At 49.2% G+C, this 25,832-nt stretch overlaps 1 protein-coding gene across 8 annotated transcripts in view; it reads left to right on the forward strand.

Moving 5' to 3' along the window:
- The first annotated feature begins 10,304 nt into the window (after positions 1-10,304).
- The window catches only part of ARFGAP1 (ARF GTPase activating protein 1), a 40,966-nt gene continuing 25,438 nt past the window's right edge, over positions 10,305-25,832 (forward strand). For 3 of the 8 annotated variants that reach the window (XM_077335827.1, XM_077335830.1, XM_077335826.1), the window contains exons 1-3: positions 10,310-10,584; positions 23,005-23,068; positions 24,320-24,429. In XM_077335827.1, the coding sequence (XP_077191942.1) occupies positions 23,009-23,068; positions 24,320-24,429 (170 nt within the window). In that variant the 5' untranslated portion in view covers positions 10,310-10,584; positions 23,005-23,008. Of the gene's footprint in view, positions 10,585-23,004; positions 23,069-24,319; positions 24,430-25,832 lie in introns of all 8 variants that reach the window. The other 5 variants (XM_077335833.1, XM_077335828.1, XM_077335829.1 and 2 more) reach the window with 5 other exon arrangements.

Raw genomic sequence — 25,832 nt, forward strand, 5'->3', positions numbered from 1 at the left:
CAACATGGCTTCTCTTATGTTCTTCTGTCTGGGGCAGTCATACTCTGTATCCTTGGTGCTATGAAAGCTAAGAGTGAGAGGGCTTCTGGAGTTCTGGCCCGGCTGGCGGACCTCCTGTTGGCCTCTGAATTTTGGCCACTCCGTGACACAGAGTGTTGGGCTGGAGGGGTCACTGTTCTGATCCAACATGGCTTCTCTTAAGTCAATGAGCATTGAAACAGTGGATCATTTGCATTCTCCCCCCCCCCCCACACACACACACACGGTGCAAAGAAAGGGGACTCTTCTCTTGCCGGAGCTGAGCTCGTATTCCAGACGCTCCACAGCTGTGGCCCAGCCTGCTTAAGCTTCCCTGAGCTGATTGCAAAAAAATGTCACACATGCAAGCTTCAGAGCGGCCCCAGATGAAAGCGGCGATATCAGGGCAAAGCATTATGGGTGCGAATTTCCCACATGCCTATTGCCATGGGGCCACTGAAGAGCGGCCACAGGTGGCTCAGGCCCAAGGGACGTCTCAGTGTGCTTGCGGAGGTCCCGTCCCTTTCATGGGCAGGTTACGATGCAGCTGTTTTCTCCAGGGGAACCGAGCTCTGATGTCTGGAGATCCATGGTAATCCTGTGAGATCTCCAGGTCCCACTAGGGAGTGGTAACCCTATAAGAGGGGACCGAGAAGGTTGCCTGTGCTACAAGGGTGGCATCAGACTAGGACCTGGGAAATCCAGGTTCAAAATCCAACTTTCCCATAGAACCTTGCCAGATGGCCTTGGGTCAATCACATGTCCCCAGCCTAACCTACCTCACAGGGCTGTTGCAAAGATAAATGGAAGGGAGAATTACTGGTGGTCTTCAAGCAGTGGCTGGACAGATCCTTCTCCTGGATGCTTGAGGCTGACCCTGCACTGAGCAGGGGGTGGGACTAGATGGCCTCTATGCCTCCTTACAACTCAAGTATTCTATGATTCTTTGCCTCCCGATATAGTGGGAGGCCTCTCTGTAATTACCTTTGATGCCCACTGGTGCATCACCAATATTACCACAGAGATGTTGTGGAATGCTGGAGCATCCTGTGTCACTTCCGGTTTGATGGAGAAGAGCCCGATGGCCCAGGCACCAGTGGGCATAGAAGGTAAAGGCATCAAAGGCCTCCCACAGGAATCTCTATAGTAAAACCATAGAAGTCTTTTTATAATGCTAGAGTGGCCAGGTGAGGTGCTGATGTCACTTCCAGGCTCACAGGAAGTGATGTCAGCACATTGAGGGCAAAGTCAATGGGCCCCACTGATAAATCCTACAACTGGTTTCCTGGCCTGGCCTGGCCGACCATGTCAGCCACTTTAGGCCCACATTAGGGAGAAAGGCAGGACGCAAATAAAGGTGGGGGGCTGGACTGGATGAGCCTTTGTGGTCTCTCCCAGCTCTGTGCCATTCTAGTAGTCACACCTATATAGCACAATGCAGGCTAGCAGGCTTATCCATTTTCAAACTATTTGGTCGCCTCTGGGCCTGATTGACAGAGAGCATTCCTTTCAAAATCAATTAGCAGCTTGCTAGAATATGCACATCCTTATTTCCTTTCCTTCCCGTCTTCAGACAAAAGACACCTTTGTCTGTCCCGAAAAGGGTCTCGTAGGATCACAGGTTCTCTCTACTCTTCTGCCGAGCGTGAAGCTGAATTAATGTGACATGTTTCATGAGCAATCAAATCATTCAAAAGTATTTAAGGAGGGGGGGGGGGGGAGGAAACTCTCTGCTTTTTCCACCTGGTGCCTCTGAGTACCGGAAGAGCCTTCTTAATTTCCCCCGATAGCCAGCGTCGGTCATGCTTCACGGCTTCCCTCTTTTGGAGCGTGTGCGCATGTGAGAGGATCCTCGGTCGGAAAAGTCGGAGTATTGCATTGCGGGAAGCATCAGAAATTGACACCTTTGGTGAGTTTTATTAGGGTTAGGTTTGCAAAATAGCGCATTTCAGAGGGACGAGCTGGTGTGTAAGGTTGCCAACCTCTGAGGCTGAGAGAGCCCTGATATGACTGAAGAAGAAGAGTTGGTACTTATATGCCGCTTTTCTCTACCTGAGGGAGTCTCAAAGTGGCTTACAATCGCCTTCCCTTTCCTCTCCCCACAACAGACACCCTGTGAGGGAGGTGAGGCTGAGAGAGCCCTGAGATTACTGAAGAAGAAGAAGAGTTGGTTCTTAGATGCTGTTTTCTCTACCCGAAGGAGTCTCAAAGCGGCTTCCATTCGCCTTCCCTTTCCTCTCCCCACAACAGACACCCTGTGAGGGAGGTGAGGCTGAGAGAGTCCTGAGATTACTGAAGAAGAAGAAGAGTTGGTTCTTAGATGCTGTTTTCTCTACCCGAAGGAGTCTCAAAGCGGCTTCCATTCGCCTTCCCTTTCCTCTCCCCACAACAGACACCCTGTGAGGGAGGTGAGGCTGAGAGAGCCCTGAGATTACTGAAGAAGAAGAAGAGTTGGTTCTTAGATGCTGTTTTCTCTACCCGAAGGAGTCTCAAAGCGGCTTCCATTCGCCTTCCCTTTCCTCTCCCCACAACAAACACCCTGTGAGGGAGGAGAGGCTGAGAGAGCCTTGATATAACTGAAGAAGAAGAAGAGTTGGTTCTTAGATGCTGTTTTCTCTACCCGAAGGAGTCTCAAAGTGGCTTCCATTCGCCTTCCCTTTCCTCTCCCCACAACAGACACCCTGTGAGGGAGGAGAGGCTGAGAGAGCCCTGATATTACTGAAGAAGAAGAGTTGGTTCTTAGATGCTGTTTTCTCTACCCGAAGGAGTCTCAAAGTGGCTTCCAATCGCCTTCCCTTTCCGCTCCCCACAACAGACACCCTGCGAGGGAGGTGAGGCTGAAAGAGCCCTGATATTAAGAAGAAGAGTTGGTTCTTATATGCCACTTTTCTCTACCTGAAGGAGTCTCAAAGTGGCTTCCAATCGCCTTCTCTTTCCTCTCCCCTCAACAGACACCCTGTGAGGGAGCTGAGTCTGAGAGAGCCTTGATACTCCTGCTCATTGAGAACAGCATTATCAGCGCTGTGACTAGCCCAGGGTCACCCAGCTGGCTGCATGTGGGGGCGCAGGGAATACACCCATGGCTTTTCTACAGCTGTGGAGGATACAACAGGCTTGGGAAAACTTCCAAGGAGCTTTCCAGCCATCGTTTTGCATTAGTGCGCTAGGAAATATCATCTGGGTTGCATTACCAGTTGGTCACACTTAGCAGGGTGTTTCCAGCGAGATTGCATGAACCTGGCTGGCTTCCCCTCTTGCCTGGACCAAAATCTTCACATGTGGGACTTGACAGTTAGTTTGTTGCTGGCTCGTTTTAACCATTTGCGCGCCAGAGAGAAGTTTGGGGAAGAAATCACTTAACCGAAAGAGTTCCTTCCAGGGGAAGGAAAACAAGAAATGAAGGGGCCTGATTCTCTGATATGCCGATCTTTGGAGTCATGTAAACCAAAGGGAAGGTGACTGTGAGCTGCTCTGAGACTCCTTCAGGTACTGAAAAGCGGCATATAAAACCCAACTCCCCCCCCCCCACCTCCTTCTACCTTCTCCTTAATTTGGATTTGTGGGTCACCCTATCGAAAAGTTTGGGAACCACTGCTCTAGCCTAACATACATCAAATTTGGTGATTTTGATCTGGGGCCTGCATATCTGAGCGATATGCCTGCTTCTTCTAGAATGCCCCTACAAGGAACTTAAGATCATCACTAATAAATTAGCACAAGGGAGGAGCATCTGGCCGCAACCAGGGCCAGACATGTCTTCAACATGTCTATGTTTTACGTTGCTAAACACCACGTCCAGTGTGACCTCAATGGGCCAATGGTTAGAGTCAGAATAAGGCAGCTTCACGTGCCTGAAGCTGGGTGGCCAAACTGTGGTCCACCAGATGCCCATGGACTACAATTCCCAGGAGCCCCCTGATGATCCATAGCTCTGCTGAAAAGGAAAATAACAAAAAGGGAACACAAACCCAATCTGAGAAACAAGTCAGGAACCTGAAGGCTGAGTAGCAAATGTACAAATGTATTTTGGTTTACGTGTGAGGATGCACCCTAAGGACTCAACCTTGGCCCTGGACAGAACGCTGGTTCTTGACTACTTTGATTTTTGGCTGTGAGCACCAAATCCCGAATTATTATTGCATATTGCTGGGAGTCTCACACTTTGTGGCTCGTACACCACCGATCAGTTCTCATTGTAATATTGTATCACTATCTTTCTTCTTCTTCTCCTTTAGCTGGCGATGGGTGGAGCAGGTTGTCCTCTTAGCTGCTGTAGGTGCCACTGGATTTCTTGCCTTGTTTATAAGACGTTTTTCACTCTTGGCGATTGCTGGCAGCGGTTTTGGCCATGTGGGTAATCAATCGCTGGATTCTAAGGTCTTCTCCGTTCTGTTTCAGCCATATTTTCTTTGGTGCCGGTCGCTGGATCTTCCTTTCTGCTGGTCGTTCTCGCCGGAGGAGTTTATAAGGCAGTCTGCTGGCATTCATTCTGCAGATGTGGTCAAACTATTGCAACCTTCGCTTTAGGATTTGTTCTTTAATATGTGGCTGGTTGTCCCATTTGGTCCAAATGGTCTCATTCCGATTATGATCACAACTGTATTACTTTATGTGCGCACATAGAGAGCCAGTTTGGTGTAGTGGTTAGGAGTGCGGACTTCTAATCTGGCATGCCGAGTTCGATTCTGCACTCCCCCACATGCAGCCAGCTGGGTGACCTTGGGCTCGCCATGGCACTGATAAAGCTGTTCTGACCGAGCAGCGATATTAGAAGAAGAAGAAGAAGAAGAAGAAGAGTTGGTTCTTATATGCCGCTTTTCCCTACCCGAAGGAGGCTCAAAGCGACTTACAGTCGCCTTCTCTTTCCTCTCCCCACAACAGACACCCTGTGAGGTGGTTGAGGCTGAGAGAGCCCTGACATCACTGCCCGGTCAGAACAGTTTTATCAGTGCCGTGGTGAGCCCAAGGTCAGCCAGCTGGATGCATGTGGGGGAGTGCAGAATTGAACCCGGCATGCCAGATTAGAAGTCCGCACTCCTAACCACTACACCAAACTGGCTCTCTCAGCCTCACCCACCTCACAGGATGTCTGTTGTGGGGAGAAGAAAGGGAAGGCGACTGTAAGCTGCTTTGAGCCTCCTTCCGGTAGAGAAAAGCGGCATATAAGAACCAACTCTTCTTCTTCTTCTTCTATTTGCCCACTGACGAAGACCCTCCGGGTTAAAACGCGTTTGGCCTACAGTCCTGTCACGTGTGTCCGTTCAGACTCTACCTGCAACACCGCACAGACTTCTTCTCTTCTCACGTCGCTTCTCACCTTCTTAAGGTGTACTTAATAATAAATATTTGTATTTTAATTTGAATATAGATCTGCTGCTCAGACTTCGGGTTGCCGCGCAGAAAAGGGACCGAGCACTGTGGCGGGGTTTGCTGAGCGAGCGTTTTCCTTCCCTTCGAGCCATTTGTCGGATTGCAACTCCCGGTCGAAAAGCAGAGCCAAGCTGGCCAATCGACTGGAGGCAGTTCCATCCCTGCCCTGGGTGAGCATGAATATTCATACGGCCGATCAAATAACACAAGAGGAGGAAGAACAAAGCCCAAGAACGGTTGCTCAACAGTGCTCCCTTGAGGATCTGAGTGTGAAGTGTTCACTCGGTGAGACGGTCAAGTGGAGAAGAGATACTGCGACGACATAATTTGGGAGAATTGCATAGATTTGCCAGATGCATATGGAGAAACTCTGAGATATTTGAGGATGGGGCCTGGGGTGGACAGGGACATCAGTGAGGTGCAATTCTGCAGAGCTCAGCCTCCAACACCTCCGAGGTGTTGAGCCAGTTTGGTGTAGTGGTTAGGAGTGCGGACTTCTAATCTGGCATGCCGGGTTCGATTCTGCGCTCCCCCACATGCAGCCAGCTGGGTGACCTTGGGCTCGCCACGGCACTGATAAAACTGTTCTGACCGGGCAGTGATATCAGGGCTCTCTCAGCCTCACCCACCCCACAGGGTATCTGTTGTGGGGAGAGGAATGGGAAGGCGATTGTAAGCCGCTTTGAGCCTCCTTCGGGTAGGGAAAAGCGGCATATAAGAACCAACTCTTCTTCTTCTTTCTGCAGGGGAATTGCAGGTAGTCAGGAGATGAGTTCCAATTCCAGGTAGATCTCTGGGTAGAACTCTCATTTTGGACCTTTCTCCAGACAATCACACAGCAGGACGTTTCAATACCCAGGGGAGGAATAAGAAATATTTGCCGGATGAAGCTTCGGCCTATTCAAATACCTTGCAGGACCAAGACAAGCTGTAACAGACTAAAGAAGGTTTTTATCCCCCAGTTGAAGATTGTGAAAATGCATTATGTACAACTGTGTGTATCTGGATATTGACCTCGGTATGATCGAAATGCGTTAGGTCTGAACTTGTTGGCACACTGAGATGCGTTGTGTGTGGGTCCTTCGGTGTACTGCCATTGTTTTAATGGGGTTTTAATGGGGAAATTGTTATGGTTTTAATTGTTAGTCGCCGCGAGGCGTCAAAGTCACGAGAGGCGGGATATAAATCCAAGAGATAAATAAATAAATATTATTTTATGGTTTTGAAGCATTTTTTTGAGCTCTAATAATAAATGGCTTACACTTCCTACATTTGGTTTTATCCCTAACCTTTGTGGTTCTTGCCAGTTTTCCAGGAGGGTTTCTTGTTTCCCTTTTATGTTTTCTGTATGTCTATTTCCAGGTCCCACCTGGAGGTTGGCATCCCTAGATTTGGGGAAGGAGGGTAGGCCTGCTCAAGAAGGTCAGGAAGGTTTCCATACTCTCCATTTTCTGCACACTATGCCGAGCCGAATTATTTGAGAAGGTTTTTCTGAGCTCCTCATCGGGTTGCACTGCACAAAATGGTCCACGAACTTCACGGGGATAAATTATTAGGGACTGTGGTCTGTACTGCTGTGTGTAGCTTACTGCATGTAGGATCCTGGGATATCCTTTTCTTACCAAGCCCTAGGAGGAAAGGCGGAGGGACTCAGGAATGTTCAGTCTGGAGAAGAGGAGCTTCAGAGGGGACACGATTGCTGACTTTTCACTATTTGAAAGGTTGTCACTTGGAGGAGGGCAGGAAAAGGTTTCTGTTGGCAGCAGAGAGGACCAGGTTTAAACTACAGGTAGAATGGTACTGGCTAGATACTAGGGGGGAAATTTTCACAGTCCAAGTAGTTCAGCATTGGAACTGGCTGCCTAAGGATGCAGTGAGCTCCCCCTCACTGGCCATCTTCAAGCAGCGGCTGGACAGATCCTTCTCCTGGATGCTTGAGGCTGATCCTGCACTGAGCAGGGGGTGAGACTAGATGGCCAGTGTAGCCCCTTCCCAGTCTAGGATTCTATGGGTCTAGTTCAGCAGGGGACTGGGCTGCCTAAGGAGGTGGGGAGCTCCCCCTCGTGGGCCGTCTTCCAGCAGTGGCTGGACTGATACTAATCAAGAATGCTTCAGACCACTATTTCTCAACTTTTTACTCCTGAGAACCCCTGAAACATTCTTAAGGCTTCGAGAAACCCCAGAAGTGTCGCAATCATGCAGAATATGGCTGGGAAGCAGAGCTGTGGACACGCCCACCCAAAGCCCCTCCCCTTCCCACCTGTTCCAGGCCCATCACTGGCCTTTTTACTACCCGAAGAAGTCACGGCTTACAATCCAGGCCCATCATTGGCCATTTCCGGCAACCGATTTGGGAAACCCTTCCAAGGCTGTCCAGACACCCCAGGGTTTCACGAAACCCTGGTTGGGAAAGCATGCAGTGGGGTTCCCACCCTCTGATAGGCCCACCCATTTTCCTGGGTATAAATGCAAGCTTGGCCTCGATTTGCCTCCTACCAATCAGGAAGAAGGCTCCGGTCATCGATTCCTGCAACAGAGTTCAGCTAAGGAGGGGCTTCCCCACGATCCTTGTGCACCTTAAAAGTAAGCATCTCTGGGATGAGAGTATCTATTCTTACTTCACTCAAGGGGAGGGGGCAGGCTTCAGTTTTGGGATTTTAATTGAACTCTCCTAGATGGTGTATATAATTACCTTCATGTTTGTTTGCAAATAGCGGGAAATAATGCTACTTATCTGGGGAGGCCACTTTAGATTACCTTAGGGGAAAAAATACATTTAGCGAGCTTCTCATGGTTCATTGCTTTATTCCAACGTATGCATATTTGGGTCCATTATCTCCTCCCCGTTGGAGGGAAGTAACCACATGTGTAAATTACCATTTGTAGTAATGACAGTAATTATTTTCCTTGCGGTGATATAGGTTGTAGCATTAAGTACCGGCACAAAGGGGGAGTATATTGTGTTGGAAATAAACTGCCTTCCATGGAGATAGATCCAGATGGGTAGGAGGGAGCAGTGACTCACGGAATCTCCTGCCCTGCCACAAATTTTGTTGGCCTTTAGGGTGCTCCTGGAATCTTGCTCTTTTCTACTGGAAAGGAACTGGTTATACCCGTCCCTCTGGGCAACCGGTGTAAATGCTTGGCAAAATGTCTCTGGATTTCAAAAAGTGCCAAATAAAAATGTATTTGTAATGGGTAAAGTAAAAGTATTTCTCACATTTAAGAGGAGAAGAAAAGCTGGGTTTTTGTACTCCGCATTTTACTACCTGTAGGAGTCTCAGATGAGCTTACAAGCACCTTTGCCTTTGTCTCCCCACAACAGGCACCCTATGAGGTAGGTGGGGCTGAGAGAGCTCTGACAGAACTGCTCTGTGAGAACAGCTCTGTCAGGTCTGTGACTAGCCCAAGGTCACCCAGCGGGCTGGGCAGAGAGGGGAAAGAAACCCAGTTCTCCATATTAGATTCTCCCACTCTTAACCACAAGAGAAGAGCTGAAGAGCTGTTTTGTCATACCCCACTAGACTACCCAAAGGAATCTCAAAGTGGCTTACAATTAGAGGCCCCCACTCTTACCATGGCACTCGGCTGTATGTCTTTTGAAACTGTTCTATGCCACCTTTCTATCCAAATAAGATCTGCAAGATGGCAAACATCAAATATTAAAATATTGCTATATTGCTACATTAAAAGCCTGTCAGAAATATATAGATGCAATCGTTCAGAAACATGCATTTAAACAGACAATACTACCAACCATGGGGAGAGGTTTTGTTGGTCCCCAGAATGGTGACTGGAGATCTCCTGGGATTACACCTGATCTCCAGGTGACAGAGAAGGCAGCAAGGAAAGAGGGAGGCCCAACCTGAGGCGGGTTGGCTCCATCAAGGAAGCTACAGCCATCTGTATCCAAGACCCGGGCAAGGCTGTTAAGAAAAGGGCACTTTGGAGGACATTAATTCATAGGGTGCCAAATATTGGGGATGCCAGGTGGGCCCTGGGGATCCCCCAGAATGACAGCTCATCTCCAGGCACCAGAAGTCAGATCCCCTGGTGAAAATGACCACTTAGGTAGGAGGAGGACCGTAAGGCATTAAACCCATTGAAGTCCCACCCCTCTCCAAACCCCGCCTTCTGCAGGCTCCACCCCCAAAGGCTCCAGGTTTTTCCCAACCTTAAGCTGGCAACCACAGTTCCCAGTGACTTGACTTTTTGTACTGTGATTAGTTGAACCTAAGTTATGTTTAATGTCTGGGGTTTTAAAGGGGGTTTCACTGGGATTTTATTCATACTATATTGTAACCTGCCATGAGCCACTTGGGAGTGGCGGGTAATAAATTGAAATAATAACTATTATTATTATTTTTATTATTGACAATACATAATGCATTGCAACATTACACTACATTACACTACACTACTACAACATTACACTATCTCATGAGTCAGAAGGAAAATAGGGTTGAAAACCCTGAGTTAGGAAATTCCAGGGGATTTAGGGGTGGGGAAAGCAGGTTTTTGGGGGAGAGAGCTCAGTTTAAAAAAAAAGGCTGCTGTTGCAGAATCATCAGTTACATCCGAGACTTGCATTAAAAAAAATGAACGTGTGAACGCGGCAACTTCCAGGCGCTCGGGGTACACGCGTGTCTTTGTGGGGGCGGAGAATCCCTTCCGCCAATCAGCGCACGTCACGAGGCGCAACCACCAATCAGCCTCTCGCGGTCCCGTCGCCGGTCTCAGAGCGTTCTTTTCCTCTAGCAAGTCTTCCCTCCGCCCCGCTTGCTTTTGCAGTTGTCAATCAAACGGCGCGGCTGCGCCTGGGCAAACCAAAAAAGCCCTCTTAGGCCCGAGGCGCGTCAAGCGGCTCACCCACCTATCAGGGGCGGGGAGAAGAAAAAAGGCACAGACACCCCCGCAATGGGAAAGCGGAGGCGCGCTCCCGCGCAGGCGCACATCGGCTCCCGCTGTGAAGCAAGGGCAGAAAGGAAGAAAGCGCCGAGGCCGCCTGCCAACCGTTTCCCTCCCGGCTTCCCAGAACCCTTTGCGAAGCTGCAACGTAGCCGGCTACGTTGGCGCATGCGCTGTGTGGAGAACGGGGGAGGAGAAGAAGCGAAGCCGGGTGAGAGGCTGACGGAGACTCTGCCGCGCTCGCCGATCCCGGAGCCGCCGTCGCCGTCGCCACCTCCCCGCCTCCAGGTAGCCCTGAGGGAGGGGAGCGCCTCGAGGCGAAGGGGGTGGCGGGGAGCCCGCCCATCCCCCAATGGGGGCCTCAGCGCCCCTCCCCCCACCTAGGGCAATGGGGGGGTCCTGAGTTCAAATATTAAGCCCCGCCCCCCGGGGAGGAAGGGCCAGGTTCTGGAGGGGCCAATCCCACGCTCTCACCTTAAGCCTACCTTGCAGGGTTGTTGGTGGGGGTAACATGGAGAATAGGCGGGCCAATTACCCTCTCTCGCCTTGAGCCTACCTTGCAGGGTTGTTGGTGGGGGTAACATGGAGAATAGGAGGACCAATCACCCTCTCTCGCCTTGAGCCTACCTTGCAGGGTTGTTGTGGGGGTAACAGGGAGAATAGGAGGGCCAATCATCCTCTCTCACCTTGAGCCTACCTTGCAGGGTTGTTGTGGGGGTAACAGGGAGAATAGGAGGGCCAATCATCCTCTCGCCTTGAGCCTACCTTGCAGGGTTGTTGTTGGGGGTAACATGGAGAAGAGATCGGCGGTGTAAGCCGCTTTGGGTCACCACTGGAGGAAGGAGGGCTGTAAGAAAAGCAAATTGAGCCTTTTGGGAAGGCATATATATATATGTGTGTGTATTTCTGTCTGGGGTGTGTGTGTGGAAATTGACTGGTGGGGGATCAGAGTGGTCCTGCTGCTGTCACCTATTTCTGGATTCTGTGGGTTTTTCAAGGGGGCATCATCTGGGCATGGGATTGGGGTCACTGTGGGTGGGCAGGGAGATGTGAGTTTCCTGCATTCTGCGGGGGGTTGGACTAGATGATCCTGGGGGTCCCTTCTGACTCTGTGGTTCTACTATTTATTTATTTAATTATTACACTTTTATACTGCCCTCCCCAAAGGCTCATTTTCCCCCTCCCCAACGGTGGTGTCTGTGGTTGTTTTGCTTCTCTCTTTTTTTGTCACCACAACCCTGTGAGGTAGGCTGTTGGCTCCTGTGCGGCTTTGCTGGAAACTTGCCCAAGAGGCTGCTTACGAAAGGCTGAGAGAGAGAGATCCAGATGGGTTGCTGTGTTAGTCTGTCTGGAGCTGTAGAATAGTGCGAGAGTCCAATGTTTCACTTCACTAAAGGTTTTTGAAGACGGGAGCTGTGACTCACAAGAGCTCCTCCCCTGCCACATATTCTGTTAAAGATGCGCATGGACTCCTGCTTTTTGGTATGTGAGGAAGTGAGCAGTGACTTAGAAGAGCTCTTCCCCTGCCACAAATTTTGTCTGTCTTGAAGGTGCTCCTGGATTCTAGCTCTCATGGGTGGGGGAGTAGGCCAGAGTCATCCGGTGAGCTTCCAGATTTGAACCAGAGCTACCCATCTTGACACCGGTTTTTCACATTCTTACTTCCCTCTTCTCCTATTGTGGATATTGTTTTTGTTTTGTTTTTAAGTATAAGCTCTGGTCAACATCATGGTTATTTATTAGTGGCATCTACTGATAACTAATTGATGGCTCGTTGCTAGAACATTGCCTGAGATGCAGAAGACCCCGGCTTCCATCTCCTGCATTGCTATTCTGAAGAATTGGGTAGTGGGTGCTGTGGAATATCTTGGAGAGCCACTGTCAATAAATTGAAACGATATTTACCTTGATAGTCTTTAAGAGAGATTTATGTGTTCATTTTTCCATGGTGTGTTTATATTAGTGACACCTGTATTTCTGCACCCCCCTTTTTCCCTTGAAAGATTGGCTTAGGGGTGCGCTTCACTTAATGTGCAATTAACTTGTGGAACTCACTGCTGCAGGATGTACCAACAGCTGCTAGCTTACCTGATTTTCAAAGGACGTGCCTGCATACTTCCCGGAGGCATCTGATATTCACTCTGGCGGATTTGATGCTAGACTAAATTGAACACTGGTCTGATCCAACTGGGCTTTTCTTAGGATTGCCAGTGTAGCATACTCATTTATGGACACGCCAATTGCAAAAATAGGATTGGGAGGCCATTAAGAATGGCCTTACTAGGAAACAACATGAAGGAGTCTGTTGCACTTGGCAGGGTCTGGTGTGATTTCACTTCCTTGCCAGCTTGGTGTAGTGGTTAGGAGTGTGGACTTCTAATCTGGCAAGCCAGGTTTGATTCCTTACTCCTCCAAATGTATCCGGCTGGGTGACCTTGTGCTCGCCACAGCACTGATAAAGCTCTTCTGTCTGAGCAGGAATAGCAAGACTCTCAGCCTCACCTCCCTCACAGGGTGTCTGTTGTGGGGAGAGGAAAGGCTAATGGAAGCCGCTTTGAGACTCCTTCAGGTAGAGAATAGTGGCATATAAGAACCAACTCTTCTTTTTCTCTCCATGTGCCACTTAAAAAGCGGGTATTTCTTCTATTTCGGAAATTATTAAAGTTGGGCACTAGTAACCTGTGGGTACAGTTGAATCACCTGTTCTCCACAACTAATTGCAGTTCTTTGAGTGACTCTAGCCGCTTTTTAATAGTGGCTAGAAATTGTGCCTCATGCTTGTCTCCAGGGGGAAAGGAGAAGTCTCAGCAACACATGAGCTGCTTCCAGCTCAGTAACAGAAATTTCCCTTCCGCATCACATTTTGAACAGGCGTTTTCAGCTTCAGCTAGCTAGAATGATGGCATTGGTTAAAAGAGAGGTGAGAAAGGGCTTCCTCGTTCTTGGGAGAACCAATCTCGTCAATCTTTCAATAGTAGAAGCCTAATAAGTCTGTCATGTACTCCGTAAAGAACAGCGTTTCTCAGCTTTCTAAATATTGAGAAGCCCACGACACCCCCAGACCTTCTCTTTGGGCGTCTCATAGTTTGTTTGTTTGTTTATGTTTATATGTATATACCGCTGCTCTCAAATGTCTCATGGTGGTTTGCAGGAACAATAAAATACAATAAAATACCCCATTCATACAATATAACATAAATAGAATAAAACATAGCAATATGGCAGACAATAAAATACCAGCCCATTCCCTCGTTCAGCATTGGTCAATGACCCTCTCTTTGCCTGGGTGAGAAGAGATCAACTTAGAGATCCTCAGATAGCAACACCGGGTACCACTCGGGCCTCAACCATACACCTGGCGGAAGAGCTCCGTCTTGCAGGCCCTGCGGAAAGCTGACAACTCCGGCAGGGCCCTTAGCTCTTCCAGGAGCTCGTTCCACCAGGTTGGGGCCAGGACTGAAAAGGCCCTGGTTGAGGCCAGGCGGATATCCTGGGGGCCCAGGACAGCCAGTAAGTTCATACCTATAGAGTGGAAGTCCCTGCAGGGGGCATAAACAGATAGTTGCTCAAGTTGCCTTTGATCTGATGTTTTTATATGATATACCCCACCTTGAGCTGGCTTGCTGGGAAAGGCGGTATAGAAAAGTAATAAATAAATAATTCATTCAGTGATTCTCCTGGTTTCAAGAAACCCTAGAAGTGACATCGTACAGAACAGGGTTGGGAAAGCATAGCTGTGGCCATGCCTACCCAGGGCCCCTCCCCTTCCCACCCCCTCCAGGCCCAGCATTCGCCAGTTTGGGGGGGGCAGGTTGACTTGACCATATATAATGATATCACCCAATAAGCATGTATGGATTTAAAAATATATATATTAAAAATCAGTTAACTCCCTCCCATTCAGGAAACCCAGGATCGTCAGCAAAGGGAGAAGGGCGGCTGGAGGGGCGGTAGGGGCGGCCAAGATTTGGATCGAGTGTCATTTGTTATCCATCTGGCCTCAGCCATAGGCCCAGCGGAAAAGCTCTGTCTTGCAGGCCCTGCAGATCTCAAGAGACCTGAATTCTCTGAGCAAATTCTCTTGGGAGGACTCTCCTGATCTCTCTTGGGAGCTCATTCCACCTGCCTCTGGTTGAGGCCAGGCGGGTCTCCTTAAGGCAGGTGTTCTTAGTTGATTTATAGTCCTTGATCAAAGAGCTCTCTGGGGAACGTATTCAGACAGTTGGTCTTTCAGGTACACACAGCCCAGACCTCGTAAGGCGGGCTTCCTCAACCGGGGTTTTGTGAATGGGTTTCCTGGATGGGTGGAAGTTAGTTAATTTTTTTAACATTTTTAAACATTTATCAGATGATATGACCATGCATAGTCGTGTTGACCCACCCACCCCTCCCAAAACAGCAATGCTGAGCCTGGAGGGGGTGGGATGAGGAGGGGGCCCAGGTGGGCACCTCCACAGCTCTGCTTCTCAACCATCTTCTGCACAATCGCGCCACTTCTTTCTTTCTTTCTTTCTTTCTTTCTTTCTTTCTTTCTTTCTTTCTTTCTTTCTTTCTTTCTTTCTTTCTTTCTTTCTTTCTTTCTTTCTTTCTTTCTTTCTTTCTTTCTCTCTTTCTCTCTTTCTCTCTTTCTCTCTTTCTCTCTCTCTTTCTCTCTTTCTTTCTCTTTCTCTCTTTCTCTCTTTCTCTCTTTCTCTCTTTCTCTCTTTCTCTCTTTCTTTCTCTCTCTCTTTCTCTCTTTCTCTCTTTCTCTCTTTCTCTTTCTCTCTCTTTCTCTCTCTTTCTCTCTCTTTCTCTCTTTCTCTTTCTCTCTCTTTCTCTCTCTTTCTCTCTCCCTCCCCTAAGGTTCAAGGTTCTGGGGTTTCTGAAAGCCTGGACCATATTTTAGGGGTTTCTCAATGGTAAATAGGTCGATAAGGGCTGGCGTAAGGCCTTAAAAGGTAGTGTCAAAAGAATGAGATGACACACAACCTACACTAAGTGCATGCATGGTTGAAAGTATCCTCGTTGCTCAGAAATCGCAGTCCTGTTACCAAGTCCTGGTAAAAAGGCCGGCGAGAGGCAGCGTTAAATAGGCCGTCTCCCTGTCGTGGGGAAGTTGCCTGTCTGTTCCCCGGCATCCTCACTATTTCTAGATTCTCTTCCCGCGCTGCTTCAGTCCCACCAGCTAAACCTTGGACATTCAGTTCTTCTTTTTGTGTTTGGCTGTCCTTGACACCCACTGAGAGCAGCCTAGCAACCCACCCACAAAGCTCCTGCACACTATCATTCGGAGATCACCGTTGTCACACAGGGTAGAATTAAGTTCTTTAGGGTGTGCAGCTGAAATCACCGCATGCGGTTATATTTTGGATAACTGTATATTTCCACTTAATCCTCCCTCCAAGACCATCTTTTACTTATGGTGCTAACGCTTCCTAACGTTGCAAGTTCAGTTCCTCGCAGTTTAATACACCCCTCCCGAAGTCGCCACAAATCTTCCATCGTTAGTTGCCTCCAAAAACACTCAAGCTGTCCTTGTTTCTTATAAATGCGGAAAATAAAAAGTGCAAAGCCGTTTCCTAGAGCGGCGTTTTCTGCTGACGCCGAGAGATTGCGGAAAGATGCTTAAAACTGCAAAGCCGTAAAGCTCATGAAATTTGAATGTGAAAAATGGTTCCGCTGCCATTTGGGAGCAGACCTGAGCTTTACAGTGAATCGCTGGCGAGGGAAAGACTTTGACAAACGTCTTGCATTTTGAAAGCAGGGCGATAGAGCCGTTCACCAGGAAACCAAACATTCCATAATAATTAAAACTAAATCCAAAGAAAAAAGGCTTTTGACAGATGGAGGAAACTGCTGCAACTGTTCTTTGGTGAGCAGACTTTTGGAGAGACGCATGCTTGTCTGTAAGGTTCTCAACCAGTCCTGATCCAGCTGTCCCCGTCATGCTTAACGTTTGTGAATGGAGGAGGAAGCTGTCACAACCTGAAATAAGGTGATGCTTGCATCCCATCAATCAAAGACGCCAGTTTGTTGGGTACACAATTGTGAGGTGTTAGCCTCATAATTAGAGCCTCTTGTGGCGCAGGGTAGTAAGGCAGTTGACATGCTGTCTGAAGCTCTGTCCATGAGGCTGGGAGTTCGATCCCAGCAGCCGCCTCAAGGTCGACTCAGCCTTCCATCTTTCCAAGGTCGGTAAAATGAGTACCCAGCTTGCTGGGGGGTAAACGGTAATGACTGGGAAGGGAATGGCAAAACCACCTTGTATTGAGTCTGCCAAGAAAACACTAGAGAGCTTCACCCCAAGGGTCAGACATGACCCAGTGCTTGCACCGGGGATACCTTTACCTTTAGCCTCATAATTAGGGAGCATAATTATCGTTCAGCCCCAGAGAGGTGGCAGCCGTCCCTTCACTTTTGTTCTCCAGGAGACTGTTGAGGATGGGTTTTTATTTATTGGATTACAGATAGGAAAAACGTGGTCAGGGCCCAGTGTACCTGAGGGACTGCCTCCCTGCCTATGCCACTCAAAGAGTTCTACGCTCAGCCACCACCAACCGGCTAATGGTCCCTGGCCCTAAAGAAGCCCGCCTGGAATCAACCAGGGCCAGAGCCTTCTCTGTTTTGGCCTCCACCTGGTAGAATGAGCACCCGGAAGAGATCAAGGCCCTGACGGAGCTTAAACAGTTCTGCAGGGCCTGCAAAAGGGAGCTCCTCCACCAGGCATTTGGCTGAGACCAGGCATGACCACTAACATCTGCAGGGCCCCCGTTCCTTCCCTCCCAGAAATCCACCCATGTGTTCTGCTCCTGGACCTGTTTGCACTGTTACCATTGTTACAATTATCAGATGTAATAGTATTAACGTTCTGGCTATTTATATGTTATGGATTGTTTCTTGTGTTGTTTCTACCTTTTATGTAAACTGCCCTGAGCCTCCGGGGAGGGCGGTATATATATTTAATAAATAAATAAAAGTAAATAAGAAAATAATTTTTTTCTACGAATCGTAAGAATATTAAAATTGCCTTGCTATGCCACTAACACAAATATAACTATCTAGTTAAGGACTCTGTAAAGTAGCTCCAGTGTTTTTGGAATTCATCTGCAGGCCTGTGGTTGGTCATACTGGTGAGTTTTGCCGTTTTTGCCAAATCCCCAAACTTTGGGATCCAGTCTATCCGAGGATGGTTTTATTTAGGGCTGCGCTTGGTTTAATGTATTAGAAGTTCTCTAATGTATTAGAAGTCCTTCAGTGGGGCCAAAGTCATCCAGGTGTTAGGCCAAGGTAGGGCAGATTGAAAGGCAAATGTTTGCCGATCCTCTGTAAAAAAGGAAGACGGCTAATAAATGTGTTAAATCAAATCTTCGGCTCCTGAGCATCTCCACTTAATCTCATGTAGCAGATGTGGGCAAAGACCTCAGCCTGAGACCCAGGGGAGCCATTGCCCATCAGTACAGACTATATCAGCCTTTTTCAACCCTTAGTCATAGAATCATAGAGTTGGAAGGGACCTCCTGGGTCATCTAGTCCAGTGGTCCCCAACCTGCGGGCTGCGGCCCGGTGCCGGGCCGGGAAGGCCATGGCGCCGGGCCGCGGCTCCCGCCCCCCGCCCCCCCCCCGCAGTAAAAAACTTCCCAGGCCGCAAGCTTGCGGCCCGGGAAGCTTCTTACTGTGGGAGGGCGGGGAGAGGGAATCAGGGCCGGGCCGCGCATCGTGCATGCGCGGCCCGTGCGGGCGCGGCCCGATGCCCTGCCGGTCCCCAGCCTCAGAAAGGTTGGGGACCACTGATCTAGTTCAACCCCCCACACTATGCAGGACACTCACAACCCTATCACTCATCCATTGTAATCTGCCACCCTCTTGAACCGTCACAGAATCAGCCTCGGAATCAGACAGTGGAGGAGCCCCTGAAATGTTCAGGATTTGAGGAACTCCAGAATTGATGCCACCTGGCCATGCCTCCCTGCCATGCCCCGCTGCCCCGGAAGTGACATATGACTGGAAGTGACATCACCCCCCAAACCCTTTGCCCTCCTTTTGTTCCCTCCTCCCCACCTGTACGACTACCACGGTGGTTCCACCTCATGTAGGGTGGAAAGAAGGGCAGGAGCTGAGAAGATAGTCTGGATCTCCCCATACCCTGCTTTCCCCCCTCCCCCTCTGATTTTTACACCCACAGCCTACCCACTGAGACCAGTTCCTCAGCTGGTGGTCAAGTCCATTAAAGCAGAAAGGGAAAGGCTGCGGAATGCCTCCAGAGCTCCTGCGGTCCCCCAGACGTCAGTGGACCCCTGGTTGGGAATCTCTGGACTAAAAAATGGCAGATGCCATGTTTGAGTAGATATTCATTCATATATATTTCCAAACGCTCTTTTACTGATGTCTCGATGCATTCTAACATCAATCTAGAAAGTATACGAGAAGGGAGTCCATTCATTAATTGGTACTCTTTCTCCGTCGGATGCAGTCTTTTTCCCTTGGCGTTCTCGCGGCTCTTAGCCACGGTTGGTAGCCTGCCCATTCTGTCATTCTCTGCAAACTGTTTTTACTGCTCTGAAAAGGCTTTCTGCTGATCTGAAGACCCCCGACAGAAGCAGCACCCAGCGGAGAAGCAGATGCCTGTGGATCTCATCCGCCTCCCTAAATGGCTGCCGGTGATTGGGGTCTTTTTTGGTCTCGGATACTTATGCTTGGAAATCGTTCAGTTTGGTAGGCGCTGCTCCTTTTGAAACGTCTGGCTTCTTTGTGCCCCAGCAATCTGCTGTGATTTTTCCTATTCACCGTGCTTCGTCAGTGACCTCGCGTTATTCAACAGAAAGTGCACCGGAGCATCGCACACAAAGTCGAGAAATTTGAAGTTTCAATCCCTGGATGCTGCATTTTATTTTGAGAATTATTCTGTCGGTGTTTGTGCAGTAGAAAGAGACGGCGACAATCAAGTATTTCTAAACATATGTCTGTTCACCCATAATGAAGCATTTATGCGCCCTTAGCAGTGTCAACCCAGAAGAAGAGTTGGTTCTTATATGCTGCTTTTCTCTACCTGAGTCTCAAAGCAAGCGGCTTACTGTCGCCTTCTCTTTCCTCTCCCCACAACAGACACCCTGTGAGGGAGGGGAGGCTGAGAGAGCCCTGAGATTACTGAAGAAGAAGAAGAGTTGGTTCTTATATGCTGCTTTTCTCTACCCAAAGGAATCTCAGAGCGGCTTACATTCACCTTCCCTTCCTCTCCCCACAACAGACACCCTGTGAGGTGGGTGAGGCCGAGAGAGCCCTGACATCACTGCTCGGTCATAACAGCTTCATCATTGCTGTGGCAAGCCCAAAGTCACCCAGCTGGCTGCATGTGGGGGAGCGCAGAATCAAACCCGGCTCGCCAGATTAGAAATCCGCACTCCGAACCGCTACACCAGGCTGGCCCTGCGCTACCAGGGGCCCCACAAGGTTGCACCCTCCCCCTGGATCAGGGCCATAGCCTCCTGTCCCCTTTTCTCTCTTTAAGAGCACTCAGAATGACACCTCTTTCCGCTATGGGGGCCCTTCCGCCCCCAGTCCAGCTACTTCTGCCACCATCGTACTCTGCTGGGGCCCTGTGAATCCTTAAACTGGTGCTGGTGCTACAGGCCCTGCAAATCCTTAAACGGCTCTTGTGTAAATGCAGCGGTGCTCCTCCCCAAGGCAAAATTTGGATACTCAGCACTCATTGCTGTGTTTTGTTGGGAAAGCACGGCGGAGGTCGGTGTTTACAAAACATGCATGCATTTTGCACGCTTGTGGAGAGAACTGTGGTTTTAAATGTTTCAATTGCACAACAGGGAGAAGCTGATGATTTTGTACAAATCGCTGGATTAAAAAAAAAAAACCTAATTGAAATGTCTGGAATATTTTGCTCCTAAAGTAGCAGTTGCAGAGGCTGTCTGTAATGCTTGTTCTCCTTGAAATGGGGTGGGGGGAATCACAGTCCTCATAATGGAGGCCTTAAAATAAAGCCGTGTGTTCTCTCGCAAGCATTAGTATAAAGATTTATTTTTCTATGGGGCAGATCCCAAACTTCAGTACCAATGAATGCGGTATGGTATCATGAGCTACCAAAGTAACTGGGTCAGAGCCCCTATATTATAGCAACCTGCTGTGCTTAGGTAAATTGAGAGCCAATGTGGAGCAGGGATTCCCAATCCAGGGGTCTATGGACCCCCAAGGGTCTCAAACCACTGCAAGGTGAAGTGCGCATGTGGGTGCTCTTTGCTGCTGCCGTGGCACACACCCCGTGGCAGAAACGGGATTTCAACTTCATGGCCTGTGCAGGTGCAGCTGAAAGGGTGGAAGGGTGAAGGAACGCAAACAGCCTATTTGCCAAACTTTATTTCCACCCTGAACACGCCCCTCCAATGGGGTTAGGGCCAAAATGGGGTGAGCAGAGTCTGCTGTCATCTTGGCAGTGTTTATAATGTTGGCAGGGGCTCATGGGAATTGTAGTCCCTGAACATCTGGAAAGCTACAGTTTGGCCACCCCAGATTCAGAAGAGGCTACTTTCTCCTGAGCCTTGCTGCTTTTTTGGAGGGGAGGGGGCAACCTGTGGGGAAGATGGGGGGGCAAAAGCTTTTGCTGTCTTCCTTTCCCCCTTTATCTTTTCCCACCATTCTGAGCACCCGCAGCACAATTTTTTTTTTGTGGTGGTCATTTTAAAGTGATATTGTCTTCTGGTTTAGTATGAAAAGAAAGCAAGTCAGCATAGGACCCCCAGCCCCCCAGCTCAGTAACATGGCTTAACTACAATTTGTGACTAACTTTCCATAAGGATTCTACAGGCAGGATGTTCATTTCTGGCCTTTCTGGATAATTTTCCACCATGCCGCATGTCTCCGCTTTGCTTCCAATGAAAGGTGACAGGCTGGAACGGCATGTAGAACTTGGCCGAGGGAGTAACATCAGTGGAGAGTTTTAGTAACGGAAGAGCACTAGCTGAGCCTCAGGATTGTTTCAATGGTCCCCAGCTGGACGGTTGATTTTAAGTTCTTTTGAGAACTGGAATTACAAACACACTGAAGGAAGAACGCAAATGATGCAGGAGAATCTGCCCTTCCTTACCATGGACACTAGAAAAAGGGGTCGGGGAGCCCACTGCAAGAGTATTACAGCACAAGGGTGGTGATTACAATCCGACAGTGCTCACGGCATCAACTTCAAGCATGTTGACCAGGCCACACACCAACTGCCAGGGGGAACTGGGTTAAGGTCCTTGTTCAAAGAAGCTGTGATACTCCTGATGTGAGCAGAGAGAAATCTTCCAGACTTGAAGGCTAAACTAGAAGTGGGATTCGCTAAGCAGACAGGATCATAGAATCATAGAGTTGGAAGGGGCCATACAGGCCATCTAGTCCAACCCCCTGCTCAACACAGGATCAGCCCAGAGCATCCTAAAGCAGGATCCCACCATGCAGAAGTATTCCAACATCACTTACAGTGATGGGTCTGCTGGGATCTTTGAACATTCACAAGGTGAGGAGACTCCTGTCAGAGATGCACAGGCCAGAAGCAGAGATAGAGGATGCAATGTCACACCCTGGGCCACACACCCTACTGCATGTCTTTCCTCTGATACTGCTCATCAGCTGACTAAGCAAGATAAGAAATGAGACCGTGGAGGTGATTCTCATGGCACCCTTCTGACCAAGATGGCCTTGGTTCCCGGACCTGATGCAGATAACGAGTAACACTCCCTGGCAGGCCAGACTCAATGCACAAAGGCACAATCCGGCATCTGTATCCAGACAGGCTATGGTTGAAAGCGTGGAGATTGAAAAGGCAGATTTAGAAGGACAAGTTGTGTTGAAGGACATAGTCGAAGTCATGCTGCAATTGCAGGGATTGGCCACTAAGAGAATGTTCTACCATATATGGTGATCGTTCATCACGTGGGCCATCAGCAATGTAGGAGACCCAGTTCAACTCTCGGGAAAAGATGCAAAGTTTTTATTCGAAGGGTGGAAACCAGGTGCCAGACTCAACACCCTTAAAAGCCAAGTTGTGGTTATTAACCCAACTTTGGGACTGAGAGGGAGGAAGAGCCAAACATCAAGAAACCACATTAGATGCTTCTTGTAAGGGTGGACACTCTGTGGCGTGCTAGATGTCCATGGACTACAATTCCCATGAGCCCCTAACAGAATGTAGTGCCAGGGGCTCGTCGGAATTGTAGTCCATGGACGTCTGGGGAGCCATAGGTTGTTCACCCCTGGAATAGACCAAGCAGAATCAGCATTTGGTGGGAGGTTGCTACAGCAAATGGTGGCAGGTGACTTGTTTTCCTCCACCCAGACAGAAAAATACAGATACAATAGACCAACAACATGGCAGAGAAACCTACCTCCTGGATAAAACGGGAATCGAGATTTCCCATTCTAACGGTGGTGGTGGTGACTGTGTGAGAGTGTGAGTGAGTGAGTTTGCTCTAGCCTTTCGGGTCAAAGGCATGATTGACAATTATCTTGCCAAGGTATGACTTTCATCTGATGCTTCCTGACTTTTCTTTCCACAAAGGCCAACCCCAGATTTGTTCCAACGCCTGGGTCTCCTGTCTGTTGGTCCTGTTGGTTCTGCAAGGAACTGTGAGCTGCACTCCTTGGGTTCTGATACCTCAAACCAGGCTTTATAGAAAGTCATTGTTCTCGCCCATGGTGTCATTTCCCGTATGATCTCTTGATTTGTTTCTGTTTCCGTTTCAGGACCATGGCAAGTCCACGGACAAGGAAGGTCCTCAAAGAAGTGCGAGTGCAAGAAGAGAACAATGTAAGCGAGCCGTTAGAAGCATCATCTCAGAGGCAAATGATTAAACGTCAGTGACTCATGCTGGGCTGTAATTTCATAGCTGCTTCTCTGGGTGTGTCATGGTGACATAGAATCATAGAGTTGGAAGGGGCCTCCAGGGTCCCCTAGTCCAGTGGTTCTCAAACGTCTTAATGCTGTGACCCTCTGTGGCGGTGACCCCTGGGAAAAGGGCTGATCGACCCCCATAGGGGTCACGACCCCCAGGTTGAGAACCGCTGCTCTAGTCCATCCTCCTGCAGAATGCAGGAAATTCACAATTAATGTTGGGGAAAGATTACTATACGGATTGGTAGTGTGCACTCTTTCTCCGGACCAGTGATAGAATCATGGAAGGCACCATGATCTAGTCATCTAGTCCAACAACCCTGCAGAATGCAGGTAATTCACAACTGCCTGCCCACTCACTGCGACCCCAATTCTGTGCCTAAATGATGTCCCCCACAAAAACCCCCAGAATAATTGGGCCAAAGTTCTTGCAGGGCCCCGCCCGCCCAACCCAGCCCAGCCAGGGGCAATCTGGAGACATCGCTGCCAGTCCGCCCCTGAGCACAGCAGGGAGAGGAGGTCAGTAGGGCTGTGAAGGGGTGTGAGAACGGAGGCTCAGACAGGCCTCACAAGCCCTTCTCGCCCCAAGACTGTCCTAATTGTCACATCCAACAATTTCCCTACTTTTGCCTCAGAACACTGACAGAGCTGGCTGGTGAGTGCCCTCCCTCCCTCCCCCCTCCCTCCCTTCAGGCCTGCTGCGAAGGAGCCTCTAATATTTCATACCCTAGTAACCTCTGGAATCTGCTCCGCAAGCAAATGTGTATGCAGAAAAGACGATGTTTAGATACAAGGAACAGTCCCATCGGTAGGCGATTCCAAAAATGCATATTGAATATCTCCCCCCCCCCCAGCATTCATACAGAGTGGCTTTGCAAGGTCACGATGCAAATGGACAGTTACATTAGAGCTGCAGAACAAAAGACGTTCATTGCATACAATTTCTAATAAGGGTTGAGAAGCTCTGTCAACTCTCAGCGCTCCGTTGGGTCCCTGCCCTCCGGACCTGTTGGGAGTTTCCAGAGTCTTTTCAAGGGCAGCCCATTAACAGAGGATTCTAAAATATTTCTCCCTTGTGCGATCCATGGCTGAGCTCCACTGCATGACTTCTGGCGGAACCGGTCGGTTGCCGAATGCTGAGCAGAAGTCTTCCCCCTCTAATTGCAGGTCTGTTTCGAGTGTGGCGCGTTTAACCCTCAATGGGTGAGTGTGACCTACGGCATCTGGATCTGCCTGGAGTGCTCAGGGAAACACAGAGGCTTGGGCGTTCATCTCAGGTCAGTCCCTGCTCCGTGAGGACGGTGAAGAAATGTTCAGTTGTTTTCTTATCGATAGGCTTGTGCGCTTCAGCTGATATAGCGGCTGTTCGAGCCTGAAATGTCCAGTGTCGTGGCATGGGGGGGAATGGTCGGCGCCAGTGCACCAGTCGGCTCACGCAGGCAGGCGCAGCTGTGCGCCTGTGTGCGGGCACCGCCTGGCGCACTGCCGCCGCCGCCACCTCTCCCTCCCGCGCCATGCGCTGGCCTCTTCAGGCTTGAACGGTCACTTCGGCTGCCGAAGTGCACAAGCCTACTTATCAGTCACTTGTACACTGCTTGGGAATTTTGGCTGTCCACTTTTAAAATAATCTGGCCTAACATGATGAGTCACATGGTTTTTGGAGTTAAGTGGGAAGCACAGGGCACATTTAGTAGTAGAAACCTGTGGAAGAAACCATAAGTGCCGTGTTTCTGGGAAATATCTGGAGTTTTTGAACCCTATTTATCCATTTGTCTAGGTTTTGATTTTTTTTTTTAAATGCTCCTTCTCCAAATGGGCATCTTAAGTGCAATTGTAGGGTTAGGTTCTACTGAACCAGGCTTTCTCAGCCAGAGTTTCATGAAATCATGGGGTTTATTGACGGCCCTGGGAGGGTTTCCTGTATGGATGGGAGTTAATTAAGTTTTATATATTTTTAAAAATTTGATAAGCATTTATCAGGTGATAGGTCATTTCTACCCACCCTCCCCTTCCCCAAATGGCCAATGGTGGGCCTGGAGGGGGTAAAAAGGGGAAGGGCCATGGGTGGGCATGTACATAGCTATGCGTCCTAACTATATACTGCCCGATTGTGCCACTTCTGGGGTTTCTCGAAGCCTGAAGAATGTTTTGGGGGTTTATCAAGGGTAAAAAACTTGAGAAAGGCTGGGTTTAGGTCTTAGTAAACAGTTCTCAGAATGGTGGTGCCACAGCACAGAACATTCTGGCAATGCAAACCCCTCTGGGATCAACAGAAGGTTTCTGAAGTCAGGAGAAAAGCACTGAAACAAGCATGCAAAACCCGCGGCATCCGACCCGCGTCATTTTAAGAGTGGAAAACACCAAATGGTTTCTGGATCCATTGACTTTTTTCCCCATGGCATCTCCTTGCCCTTTTATTTGGAGCTTCTGTGTAGAAGAAGAAGAAGAAGAGTTGGTTCTTATATGCCGCTTTTCCCTACCCGAAGTAGGCTCAAAGCGGCTTACAGTCGCCTTCCCATTCCTCACCCCACAACAGACACCCTGTGAGGTGGGTGAGGCTGAGAGAGCCCTGATATCACTGCCCGGTCAGAACAGTTTTATCAGTGCCGTGGCGAGCCCAAGGTCACCCAGCTGGCTGCATGTGGGGGAGTGCAGAATCGAACCTGGCATGCCAGATTAG

Source organism: Paroedura picta, chromosome 4 (assembly GCF_049243985.1).
Source record: "Paroedura picta isolate Pp20150507F chromosome 4, Ppicta_v3.0, whole genome shotgun sequence".
Lineage (NCBI taxonomy): Eukaryota > Metazoa > Chordata > Lepidosauria > Squamata > Gekkonidae > Paroedura > Paroedura picta.